This window comes from Sorex fumeus, unplaced genomic scaffold (assembly GCF_029834395.1).
Source record: "Sorex fumeus unplaced genomic scaffold, SorFum_2.1 ptg000044l, whole genome shotgun sequence".
Classification (NCBI taxonomy): domain Eukaryota; kingdom Metazoa; phylum Chordata; class Mammalia; order Eulipotyphla; family Soricidae; genus Sorex; species Sorex fumeus.
Window position 1 is genome coordinate 10,237,909 of NW_026606101.1, and position 13,711 is coordinate 10,251,619.

The following is a 13,711-nucleotide window of genomic DNA, read 5'->3' on the forward strand; positions in this document are numbered from 1 at the left end:
TTCACGCAGCTGAAATGAAACCGATTCTAGGGCCACAGACAGTGCAACGCTGAGGATACTTGCCTTGCTCACAGCAGACCTGGGTTCCACTCCCGCACCCCATATAGCCCCTTATGCTATGCCAAGAGAGACCCCCTGAGCAGAGAGCTAAAAGTAAGCTCTGAGCACTGCCACGTATGGCCCCTAAAACAAACTGATTCAAGCTAATATTTATTTAGGACTACGTGCAAGGCAATGTGCTGAGAGCCTCCGCAGCACACTGCACGGTCACTTGGCTGAACTGGACACAACCACTGTCGAGAAGTGGGGAGGAGCACTTCCAGGAGGAGAAGTCACCTGCTCAGAGAACACTACACGGGCACAGTGTTTCGTCTCGAAAAGACCCAGTAGCTGACCCAGTTTATTCCCCAGCACTGCAGATGGTTCCTTGACCACTGCTAGGAGTAACTCTTGAGCAAAGTCAAGAGAAAGTTGTGAGCACTTCTGGGGGTTGGCACACAAAAACAAAACAAAGACATTATACAGCAGGTGGCTGTGTCTGTCTAGAAATTGGATCTGTCATTCCCAGTCTCGCTCAGCACTGTATGGACGAGCTACAGGCCACGGGGCTTCTATTTCAGAGGCTCCCTCTGTGCATCAGGAAGCAATGTAATGTAATACAATCATAATGCTGCCACCAACAACCCACAGGGTATGTTCCATGGGAAAAGGAAGAACAAGGGTGGAGTTCTTGAATCTCATGGCGCCTCAACGATAACTGAGGACTAGCAGGAGACACCGAGGCAAGGAGAATGGCATAAGGGGGCTCCATAAGGCAGTGGCCTGAATAATAACCCCCTAAGGGTAGCGAGCACTGGGCAATGAAGGGCTGTTGTCCAATCAGGACGGGGAATTGGAGAGTCGGAATAAAGCCACATTCTTGCCTCAGGTTAACAAGGACCAAGGGACAATTATAAAATTCAAGGAAAAATTCATTTTCCTAACTCAGTTCCACTTTTCTTTTTGGTTGTTACTTTTTTCTTTTTGGGTCACACCTGGCGATGCTCAGGGGTCACTCCTGGCTCTGCACTCAGGAATTACTCTGGGCACTGCTCAGGGGACCATGGGATGCTGGGAATCGAACCTGGATTGGCCGCATGCAAGGCAAACACCCTATCTGCTGTGCTATCGCCTCAGCCCTAAGTTGTTATTGTTTGGGGTCCACACCCAGCAAGCGTCCTATCCGCTGTGCTCTCTCTCCACCTCAGGTCTTTCTGCTGGTTAAGCAGCAACCAACAGTCCTGGCTACTCCTTTCTCCTCCCAACCATCACTGTCCTCCGTTCATCGGTTCGATTTGCTCGAGCGGGCCCAGTAACGTCTCCATTGGAGACTTTGTTGTTACTGTGTTTGGTATATCGAATACGTCATGGGGAGCTTGCCAGGCTTTGCCATGCGGGCAAGATACTCTCGGTAGCTTGCCGGACTCTCCGAGAGGGGCGGAGGAATCGAACTCGGGTCGGCCATGTTGGCTGCGTACAAGGCAAATGCCCTACCACTGTGCTATCGCTCCAACCCCTCCCAACCATATTGATTGTTATTTTGTGGGTGTTTCCTAGAACCAATAATCTTTGTTTACAAGGGGCTTGCCTGGCTTTACACCCACGTTAGCACTAAGAAAAACTCTGATAAACAAACTTAAATCCATGTGGCTTTAGTAGCTATCTCCCACAGGCCGCCAGCCCCCAGGAGGAGCAGCTAGGAGCACTGCGTGAGGCACGAGAGAGCCGCCTACCTTGGGAGAGCCGGGTTTGGACTCGCTGTCCCCTCGAGTCCGGTCTTGGTCAAGAGGCCAGCCGAGGCGTGGGGAGAGGGAGTCGTCCCCATTCTCATGGAGGGGGCTAACCGCCTGGTCCAGGGACGCACCCCGGGTCTCCACCACCAGCTTCTGCTCCACAGCGGGGTAGTAGGCGCGCGGCTTCTGGTAGCAGTGCTCACTGGTGATGTACGACTCCTCCACGGAGCGTGGCAGGGCCAGGCCCAGGGGCTTCTCCGCCAGCCCTCCGTTCAAAGTCCGATAGCTCGGGGCCTCCTCCGGGCACTTGGCTTCCAGGCCGTGGAGGTGCTTTGAGTGAGAGCACACCTCCCCTGAGTTCTGTTTCCAAGGCTGGCACCAGAACTGCAGATCGGGATGTTCTCTGCTCCTGTTGGGAACGCAACAGGAAGAGGCTGTGGAACCACTGCGGGGACTCCGCAAGCCCCACCGCCCCCAGCACACACACTTCTTCTTTTGTTCTTCTTTCTTTTGGGTCCCATACCTGGTGATGATTGAAAAGGCCTCTGGCATCTCTAAACATCTCAGTGAACTAATGTGCCTCGCAGCTGTCTTGGAATGCTTCCAGAAAGCCTTGGAGGGCACTGCCTGCCCAGCTTTGAGCTTTGGTCACCAATGACCATACACAAACCCACTGGTTCCTTCAGCTCCATCCTCTCTCCCTCCCTCCCTTCCTTCCTTCCCTGTTTCCTTCCCTCATTCCCTCCCTCTTTCATCTTGGCGCCAAACCAGCAGTACTCATGGTTTACTCCTCACTCAGGGATACTCACTCAGCAGTACTCATGGTTTACTCCTCACTGGCGGGCTTGGGGAACTATGTGTGATGCCAGGGATCGAATCTGGTCAGCCACATGCAAGGCTGCCACCTTCCCTGCTGTACTATGGCTCCAACCCCCTCTCCCCTTCTGTTTGATGAGCATCGGTTATAAGGGAAGTTATGGATGGTGAGGAGAGAGAGTTGAAAGGTGAACTTTATCTAAAGTAGTGACTTCTAAATATATGTATTTCATTCACAGTAAGAAATACATTTTATATCACTTCCATTTATGAAACTAAAACTAACTTCACAGACAACTACTCTTAGAGTGGAGCTCTGATAGTTTCTATCCTGTGTTTCCGGTTTTTTGTTGTCTGTTCTTTTTCTTTTGGGGCTCACGCCTGGTGGTGCTGAGGCTACTCTCTGCTCACTGCTCTGGAGTTGTTTCAGTTTTGCTTGGCGGACCCAATGCTGGGGACTGAATCTGACCTTTCACATGTAAAACCTGTGCATCAACTCTTTGAGCTATCTCCCAGGCCTTCTGTGTCTTTTTGTTACAATTAATTATAATACAAGCTATGTAATGTGATCTGTTCACTAGGGAGAACGGCTCCACTCTGGGCATCTGGCTACAAACTGTTTGCCAAGCAAGAGGCCACGAAAATGGGCCATTTGTGCGGGCACAGACAGGTAGGACTGCAGGTGGCTGTGGGACCTTTACCCCGTGGCTGTCCCAAGCTGGGTGCAGTCACTCAGCCGTCCCTACCTCTGTGTTCCCCTGAGAAACATAAAGAAACATAAAGATGAACGATCTAGGAGCAAGAAAGATATTTCTCATGTGGGAGACCCAGGCTCAATTCTCAGCACTGCATTGTCCCATGAACATCACTGGGAACAACATTCAAGCACAGAGCCCGGAGTAGTCACTAAGTGCGCATGTGTGTGCGCGTGCGTGCGCGCACACACACACACACACACACACACACAATTTAGAAGATGAAAGATCTAAAGAAACACAACATCACCTAACAGAATCCACAAAAGATAAATGTAGCCAACTTTACCAGAAGGAGCATCCACTGAAGTTTTTCTCAAGGACCACTTCCTTCCCATCTAGCTTTCTGACATTTTATTAAAGAGATTTATTTGGACAATACTGGGTTAAATTTTCCAATTTTACAAAAAATCTAAGGAACAGTCTCTGACACCCTCTGATCCATGGCTGACACTTGATTTGGTTCACCTCAGCAGGAAAACCAATGAGAGCTGGTCTGGCACTGGAGCAGGCAGGGGTGAGGTTGCACCGATAGCATAGGTGCTTGCTCTGCACGTGGCTGACCTAAGTTTGAATCCCATGGAACCATATACAGTCCCATGAACCCCACCAGGAGCGTTCCCGGGGCACAGAGACAGGCGTAAGTCCTGATTACTGCCAGGTGTGGCCCCAAAACAAAACCAACCAACCAACCAATGATAGCTCTACCTCCTCTCCGCTGCCCCAAGCCCTGTATCGAGCCACCCACCTCTGCCCCCCTATTGAGTGTGAGCGGGGCACACAGCCCCGGCTTCACTTCCTCTGCCCCAGATTGTGCGGAAGTCAGGCCTGCTCCAGAGCTGCAGGGGCCACACTTACTGCAAGATGCTCATCTTGAGCTGCAGGCCATGCAGGACCTCGATCACTCTCTGCACATCGCCGAGAAGCTGGTGGGTGGCTACAATCTTCTTGGCATTCTGGTGGGAGTAGTTCTCTTCTAAAAACGCCAAGCCGTGCATATGGCCCCTGCTCAACCACTCCTTGTCATACCAGTACTTGAAGCCGGGTCTCTGACCTAATGCAGAGACAGGAGAGGGTTGAGAATACATGGTCTGAAGGGAAACGGACGGTTTCACCGCTGCACAATAATCCCTCACACCCATAAACGAATGGAATGTATTCATCTGTCCAATCGCCATTGACCTGGCACCCACAATAGGCTGGTTTCTCTACTTGGTGTTTGGAATACAGAAGGGCTGCAGGGTATGGAAAGTCCCTCATCTCCAACATGAAGCAGGAATAGCTTTAAATTATCTCTTTAAATTCAAGTAGCATCTCCTGTCTCCTATTCGATGACTTTGCAGGAAGAAAAAATGAAGTTCTTGAACCTATTTTGGCAACTTTTCTGGCCCTAACCCCATTAAAAATCAAAAAGAGAAGGAGTCCTTTTGTTGAGGGTTGATTATCACTGTCTAGTAAAAAGAGTTTGGAGATGGGTTTCTTTTATTTTGTTGAGGCATCAGGGGTTGAACCCAGGACCTTTCACGTGCATGGCAACTGTTTTACTCCTAAGCCACATTGCCAGTCCTTGAGGTCTTGAGATTCATCAAAAGTGGGGATAAAGCTACAAGTTACCCTCCAACTACCACCAACCGACCCCCTAACTAGACACATGAACTGATCCTTTCCTTCTCGGGCTCTATTACAATGACAGACGAGTCAAAGACCTCAGAGGCCTTGATCATTACAAGGACCTATGAGGAGAGCTGGAACACACAGGCACGAGACCTGCCTGGGTTTTCTGCTCTCCAAGACCAGTGAACAGCTTTCTCTGCTTTTTTAAAAACCTAACACAACCCAAAGAATCCCTAATCAGACTGTTCTTCTGGCTTTACAAAATCACATATAAGTCTTGATTTTGTTAAAGACACCTTGAGGGTGGAGGGGGGCTGAATTGCTACTGGTGGTAGGATTGGTGTCAGAACATTGTATACCTGGAACTATACTATAAATAACTTTGTAAATCATGGTATCTTAATAAGAAGTAATTTTGGTTGGGGTAGGGGGCAGAGAGATAGAGATAGTATAGCAGGTAAGGCACATGCCTTGTAAGATACCAATAAGGATTTCATCCCAGAATCCCAATGGCCCCAAAGGAAACCAGGAATGCTCCCTGTGGCCCAAAAACAAACAAACAACAACAACAACAAAGCTACCTTAAAGTTTATCTTAACTGTATTATTTTATTGTCTGTTTTGGGGCCATACTTGGCTGTGCTTAGGACTCACTCCCGGCACTCAGAGATCACGCCTGGCAGGACTTAGGGAATGATAACAGGTGCCAGGAAGGGGACCAAAGTTGGCTGTGTGTAAGGCATGTGCCCTAGCACTCTATATCACTCTGGCCCCTAAAAGTAACATCTGTTAGTTAAACTTTTGGGCCAAGATGCTGCAGAGAAAAACAGTCTTGAAAAGTGATGATGAGTATTTAATTAAGGAGAAAGCTATTCAATATTGGAAATTGGTTATAAATGTTCAGAAAGTGCATAGGAATTGATGAGAGAGATTTGCTTGATATCTATGAAGAGAGAACTAGAGGGAGCAGCAAGACAAAGCCCTGAGGAGCCCTGGGGATCACACACTGGTGTGTGCTGGAAGGCGCTGGCAGGAGGGGCCTGGAAGAGATCCAGAGTGCCCCTTGTTTTACAAAACAAAGGCCAGAGATGGGGCCCTGAGTGATGGTGTTTGCCTTGCATGCAGCTGACAGGGTTCAATCCCTGGCATCCCATATAGTCCTCCAAGCACCACCAGGAATAATTCCTGAGCACAGAGCCAGGATGAACACCTGATTTTTGCCAGGTGTGGTTCCAGACCAAAACAAAACAAGTCAGAAACACTAATTCTTAACACTACTTGGCAGGCTGATCTGAGAATGCTACACCTGTATTTATCAAATGCTGGGGCTGTGCTAACTCGTCTCTGAGATCCTGCCACTCCAGACTATTCTATGACTCACGGACTAATCTTCCAACATTCTTTCCTTATGACAATTAGATTCCTCTCTACCTATGGACTCATCTACAAGTGACATGCGTCACAACAGAGGTTTCAGGCTACATGGGGAACCTACTTATTGGAAATAGATTGTGGCGACCAGTTCTTCCCTAGACTGCCAGTATTATCAAGAGATTTGACTCCATAAGTGAGTTCTCCTTCCAATTTGCTTTATGAGAGTTAGAGAGATGGTAGAGTAACATGTGCTTGCAAGCAACTGACCTGGGTTCAATCCCTGAGCACAAAGCCAGGAGTAAGCTCTAAGCGATGCTGGGTGTGGTGCAAAAAAGAAAAGAATAGAAAAGAAAATCTATCCAGTTTGCATTATGAGGTTAGGAAAGCCACTGATACACTGAGCATCAATTTCTTTCTCAGAGGAAAAAAAAAAGGGACATTCCTACATTCCTACCAGGCTCACCTCACAGGAATAAAAGGTAATAAAAGCGAGGCTCTCATGGAATACCTAGCACTAAGGGGATCACAGTGCTGAAACCCAAGAGAGAAATCTATAGGAATGAAGAAAGACATGGAAAGACCCCATTGACAGCAAGAACAAATAGAATCCATGTGAGATTTCTGGAAAGGGGCACTCAAAAGAGGAGCTAGCCTGCAATGTGACAGTGAACCTCCCAACTGATCCCACTAAGGTACCGGTTCACTGTTCTGGCAGGCAGACAGGATCCACAAAACCCAACCTTTCCTTTTTCTCCCCACAGGCAATGGAGCAATGAGGGAGAGATGCCACTAGGGGGAGAAGGCAGTTTTCAAATCCTGCAACAGCTCTGGAAAGTCAAGGGCTGAGCCCACAGGCCCATCAGAAATATATATATATATATATATATATATATATATATATATATATATATCACTGTATCACTGTTATCCCATTGTTCTTCGATTTACTTGAGCAGGCGTCAGTAACGTCTCCATTCATCCCAGCCCTGACATTTTAGCAGCCTCTCTTTACTCATCTTTCCCAACATATTGGAGGCTCTTTCAGGGTTAGGGGAATGAGACCCATTATTATTATTACTGTGGTTTTTTTTTTTTTTTTTTTTGCTTTTTGGTCACACCTGGCTCTGCACTCAGGAATTACTCCTGGCGGTGCTCAGGGGACCATATGGGATGCTGGGAATCGAACCCGGGTCAGCCACGTGCAAGGCAAGCGCCTTACCCGCTGTGCTATTGCTCCAGCCCGTATTACTGTTTTTGGCATATCAAATATGCCATGGGGAGCGTGCCAGTCTGCCATGTGGGAGGGATACTCTCGGTAGCTTGCCAGGCTCTCCAAGAAGTGTGTGTGTGTGTGTGTGTGTGTGTGTGTGTGTGTGTGTGTGTGTATTTTCTATCATATATGGTGTGGTAATTATGGAAAATGGGTAGGGAGTGTCTTATGATGTGTCCAGGAATATGTTCACTCATATGTGAGGCTCGGCCTGACCGTGTGGAAAGTGGCCTGGAGCGTGGCGGTGGTTGGGTAGTGGAGGTTGGAGGCTGGCTGCCGGGGCTGGGTCCCTTGGGGTGGGGAGGGCTCTCACCTGCCTCCCTCTGGGGCACCCCGAGTGAAAACAGCCTGGTGAGGAGATATATATATATATATTTGTGTGTGTGAGTGTATACACATATATGTGACCCCTGAGCAATCCATATATATTCTCAGGGGTCATCCTGGCTCTGCACTCAGGAATTACTCCTGGTAGTGCTCAGGGGACCATATGGGATGCCGGGGACAATGCCCTACCCATTGTACTATTGCTCAGGAACTCTAAAAGAAAAAGAAAACACTTTCTAAAACAGGACCTAAGATCATTAGCAGGGCCTCTATACAGCCTGACACCCAAATCTGCAAAACATTCTGTAGTTTTTATAAAATCTGTCTTGCAATATGATGACATTTAAAAACCTGTGGTATATAGGACAGTGTGCATATAGTTAACAGTGCTGTACTGTAAACCTAAAGACTTAAGAGGGTAGATTTCCTATTATCAGATTTTCAGCACCAACGAAGGGAAAATTCCAGTAGGCCAGTAGTCTTCCACTGTCAGCCCATGGGCCCGAGGCAGTGTGCAGGTAGGCAACGGCTGAGAATCTCTTCACACAGTGAAGCTCTTCACACAGCAGCAGCAGCGGGGGAGGGAGCAGGAGTCGGGCTGGCGCTCAGGAAGGGCATCTCACATGGCGCAGGCTCCTGCTGCGTCTGGCCAGCTGTCTAAGGAAAGGCTACACACTGTGCATATCACTGACTCCAGAAATCTCTACCTGGAGGGTCTTGGCAAATATAGCAGGTGTATTTCTCAGGCACATTTTCTTCCAGTAATCCCATGCAGACCCCATGCTGCCAGCACTGGCACTCTTCACACTGTGAGAATGAAAGCAGCAAGAAAATTAAACTCAGGAGTTATCCAGAATCCAAATCTAAGACCTATGTGTGCAGGGAAGCAGGTCGCGGGAGGGAAGGGAGGGAAAGAGCCCACTTCTGGGGGAGCTGAGAGGAACCTCCCAGGAAACCTGCACTGCCCAATATTCCAGCCATGGGTCTCCTCCACGTTTAACCCTCAAGTTAAAGCTCAGATCCTACCCACGGGCTGGCAAGATGGTTCAATGGGCTGAGCATGTGTTTTGTATATAGAAGGCCTGGGTTTGACAGTCAGCACTGTGAAGTCCCTCAAGCGCAGAGGTGGAAGTGGTCCTGAGCACCATCAAGTGTGGCCCCAAACCATACAAAAAATAAAATTAAATTTTAAAATGAGGGCTGGGCTAGCTGAATGAGCTGTGCACATGCATTGTTCTCCAAAACTGCACGGTCCCTCCAGAACCAAACATGCAATAGCCCCTGAGCTTGACCCCAAAACAACAACAACAAAAAAAGTGGTCCCACTAACCACAGGTTAAGTGCTTTAGCTAATGAGGACAGTGGCCACTGGACTGGAAAGCCCGGATAAACTGCTAAATTAACAGTGCATTTTGAGGGACCGGAGTGAGTGTACAGTGGGTAGAGCACTTGCCCTGCACATGGCAGACCTGGGTGAGATTCCTGGAACCCCATGTGGTCTCCCAAGCTTGCCAGGTATGATTCGTGAATACAGAGCCAGGAGTAGCCCCTGAGCACACAGCTGAGTGAAGGCCCAAAACCAGAAAACACAAAAGTAGTACTCCCCCACTGCCTCAGGAAAAGAAAAATAAAAAAAGCCTGCTTTCACTCCCATTTCTAAAGGCTTTCATCTTCCTGATTAGATTTTAAGGAGAAAGACTTGCTCAAGTCCTCAGAGCCAAGCTAGCTGGACTGACACACACCTGAGTCCGGGTCCTGGCTCAGCTGTGGGACTTGCAAAGGCCACTTCTCCCTGGACCTGTTTTCCCATATGCAAAATGAAATACTTTTCCTATCTGCCTTTGGGGGCTGTTTGGGGAAAACAATGGGTCATGTACCAAAGGCTCCATCCCATGCCAGGGCCCAAGGCAAAGCTTTCTATATTAAAAGCTTGTTGTATCTGGGAGTGGTCAAGCGAGTCACTTCAGTGCCTCCTGGAGTGGCTGTGTGTGGCAGGCCACACTAACTTCCCAGCCTTTCTGAACAGTGGTCCCCTTCCAGCCTGAAATCCTTCCTTGACCCCCGAGTTTTACGTTGTGGTGCTCCACTTGTGCCATTTTCCATTGAGGTCTCCCTGGACTTCCCCATGGGCAATGGCTGAGAAACATAGCTGAAGTCAGACAGAGCTAGGGTCAGAAGCCAAGAACCCAAATTTGGCTGATGGCAAACCTAATTTTGTGTGGCATGTGGTGATGCCAGGGATCGAAAGGAGGTTTGTGGGGTACAAGACAAGCACCTGACCTCCTGAACTATCTCTCAAAAAAATCCAGTTCTTAAAGCTTCTAGTTTCCACAAGCTGAAGAGAGAAGGGGAAGAGGAGTGGGGGAAAGGAAGGAGCAGACAATGAAGGGAGCTCTGGGGGCGGTGGAAGGACCTCAGGAGAGTGAGCCAAAGGGCCAAGAGGGCCGCAGAGGGTACGGAGAGGAAAAGCAGATGCCAAAGCCGAGATAGGGACATTCCCAGGAGTTCCCAACCATGGCCCTGAGCAATGAACTACCTGCGCAGATGGATGGCCCTGGACTATGGATAATGAGCTCAGACAAGGTCTGCAGAGGAGCGACCAATCCAGAACAAGGGTAGCAAGTCCAGACCTCAGACGGTCCTCAGCCTCTTGGGGTCAGTGAGGACCCAACATCAACAGGACATCGTGGGCACAAATAAATCCCAGGAAGCCAATTACAACCAGAATCACCAGGAGCACACAAAGCAGAACAGGAGGCTACAGGGTAAGATGAATCTCGAACCTGGACTTCACAGATGAGGAAACTCAGGTGGAGGTAGAGGGTACAGAGCAACAAAGACGGTTAGCAGAAGAAAAGAAAATAATAGTTGAAAGGACATAACCGAGAGAAACAGGACCACAGCGCCTCCATTTTGGAAAGCCAGACTCCATTTTGCGCCTTAGGGTCATGAGCTTACAATCTAGTAAGAAAACATTCCAGACTCCAAGGGCATAAACATAAATGCCCAGAAATCTGACCACAGATAACAAGGATGACTCAAGTGAGTAAAAAGATGTGTTAACCGCTCCATTTCACTTCTGTACCCTCTGCTTACTGGCTCAGGGCTGTGAGAATGCACCTGGCAGGGGGCACCCAGACAGGCAGGGGTGGACAAGGCACGTAGCAGGAGGGCAATAGGGCTTAAGAGCCTCTCGAGGAGGGCAACTGGGGTTCCAAGTCCCTTAGGCTTGTGAACCCTCAGCACGGAATCCCTTGTATGAGAGCCCTCAGTGTGGAGTCCCTTTTATGATTGTGTTCTGGTGTGTGAATAAAGCCTTGAAAATTCTATCCTGTCTCTGTGTGTCCCAGCTGGCAGCTGAGCTCGGACCCATGGCCACTTAACAACAGTAAGAGACAAATCAGTCTCACCCATAACATTATGTCTTAAGAACTAAGATACAGCAAAATCGATTCAAATACAACTTACTCTAAAAAATTCAAAATAATTTTTAATGAAAGTACATTACTAATATTTAAAAATTTAAATTTTAAAGTAAACGAGAGAGATAAGTGACACTATAGGGGCTGAGGCGCTTGCCTTGCATGAGGCAAATCTGGTACCTCACATGGTCCCCCAGATCCACCAGGAATGATTCCTAAGGGGCTGGAGGGACAGCACAGCAGGTTTGCCTTGCATGCGACCGACCTGGGTTCAATTCCCAGCATCCCATATGGTCCCCTGAGCACCACCAGGAGTAATTCCCGAGTGCATGAGCCAGGAGTAACCCCTGTGCATCGCCAGGTGTGACCCAAAAAGTGAGGGGAAAAAAAAAAGTGATTCCTGAGCACAGTCAGGACTAAATCCTGAGCACCACTGGGTGTGGCCCCAAAACAAAACCATAAATAAATTAAAATAATAATGAAAAAGACTGATGAACTCTAAGACTGTTTTAGGATAAAATTAAGAATATCTAGAAATAGAACATGCAGAATCTCTCTGAAGAAAAACTTTAAATGTCATTTGAAGCACAGGGAAACTTTAATCAGGGGTAAAGGGTATCCTGTTTCTGGACAGCAAGAGACATCATCAGAAAGATGTAATTCTCTTTGGGTTAAAAATAAATACACTGGGCTGGAACAATAGCACGATAAATGGGCAGGGCATTTGCCTTGCATGTAGCCCGGCCTGGGTTCAAATTCTGACACCCAATATGGTCCCCAAAGCCTACCAGGAGTGATCTGAGTACAGGGTCAGAAGTAAAACCTGAGCACCACTGGGTGTGACCCAGAAACAAAGAACACACTAAGGAGCTGGGAGTTACATCATTACAGAACTTGCCTTGAATATTCGAGGTCCGGGGTTTGATCCCCAGCACTGCAAACATAAACATAATAAATAAATGCAGTACCAATAAAAGAATAGATTCATCACTAAAGATAGAAGCTAAATCTAAAAATATAAACCCCAAACTAAAAATTAAAAAATAAAAATATAACCAAAAAATCTGTCAAAAAACTAATAAAAGGGGCCATGAAACTAGATTAAAGGGAGAGTGCACTCACCCTGCAGAGGGAACACATGTTCAATCCAGCACTATATGGCCAGACCCCTGCACAATGCCAGCAGGGAACCACCCCCAGAAAAAAGAACAGAAAGAAAAGTATAATAATTGGAATTATAAAAGGACAAATATATCTATATCTATCTAGCTATATAGCTATGTAGCTCAGGCAGAAGACACAGTACAGCAGGTAGGGTGCTTACCTTGCACGCAGCTAAACCAGGTTTAGTCCCCAGCACCAGCTATAATCCCCAGTCCCACAAGGAGTGATCCCTGAGTCCAGAGCCAAGAATAAGCCCTGGGCACCACCAGGTGTGAACCCAACATAAAATAAAACAAAAAAGTATATGCATGGCTCAATGGAAAAGAGAATATAACAAGCAAATCATATCAAAATAGCATATGGAAAGGTGGCATTTCCAAGGAAGTATGGAGCATAGTATAAGTTGAATAGTCTTAGCCCTCGCCATAAACAAGGGTAAATTCCAGGTAGATGTAGCATTCACATGGTTTAAAAATATAATAAAAACTTCAAAAGTACTAGAGGAGTGGCTGGAGCAATAGCACAGGGGGTGGGGCGTTTGCCTTGCACGTGGCTGACCTGGGTTCGGGTTCAATTCCCAGTATCCCATATGGCCCCCCGAGCACCTCCAGAGTAATTCCTGAGTGCATGAACCAGGAGTAACCCCTTGTGCATCACTGGGTGTGACCCAAAAAGCAAAAAAAATAAAAGTACTAGAGGAAACTACCATAAACTACTTGCACAACTTTTTTTTTTAAATAAATGTTTACAAACTTTCAGTTAAGGAGCAACTGTTACAACTTAAGTGATTCAAGTGATTAACATTTGATTATTTAACCTTATAAAAACAAACCAAAAAAAATCTATAAAACAAGTCAATGGACAGAAAATAATAAAGTAGCACTGCACTGTAGCACTGTTCTCCCATTCATTGATTTGCTCAAGCGGACACCAGTAACTTCTCCATTGTGAGACTTCTTGTTACTGTTTTTCGCGTGTGGAATATGCCACAGGGAGCTTGCCAGGCTCTGCCGTGCGGCGGGATACTCTTGGTAGCTCTCTGAGAGGGACGGAGGAATTGAACCTTAAAGTAGGTACAAATATTTGCAATTTTTCACATTCCCACTTCTAATACAAAATATAAAAAGTTCATATTGGGCCAGAAGGTACTGTGGGTAAAATCATTGTAAATTTTATGCCAAAAGTTTTCGCAACAAAG

At 47.3% G+C, this 13,711-nt stretch overlaps 1 protein-coding gene across 4 annotated transcripts in view; it reads right to left on the reverse strand.

Moving 5' to 3' along the window:
* PHF20 (PHD finger protein 20) overlaps positions 1-13,711 on the reverse strand; it is a 108,642-nt gene that overhangs the window by 5,889 nt on the left and 89,042 nt on the right. For all 4 annotated transcript variants that reach the window (XM_056121154.1, XM_056121152.1, XM_056121151.1 and 1 more), the window contains 3 exons: positions 8,635-8,734; positions 4,202-4,397; positions 1,773-2,181 (listed from right to left, as the gene is read on the reverse strand). In XM_056121154.1, the coding sequence (XP_055977129.1) occupies positions 1,773-2,181; positions 4,202-4,397; positions 8,635-8,734 (705 nt within the window). The remainder of the gene's footprint in view (positions 1-1,772; positions 2,182-4,201; positions 4,398-8,634; positions 8,735-13,711) is intronic.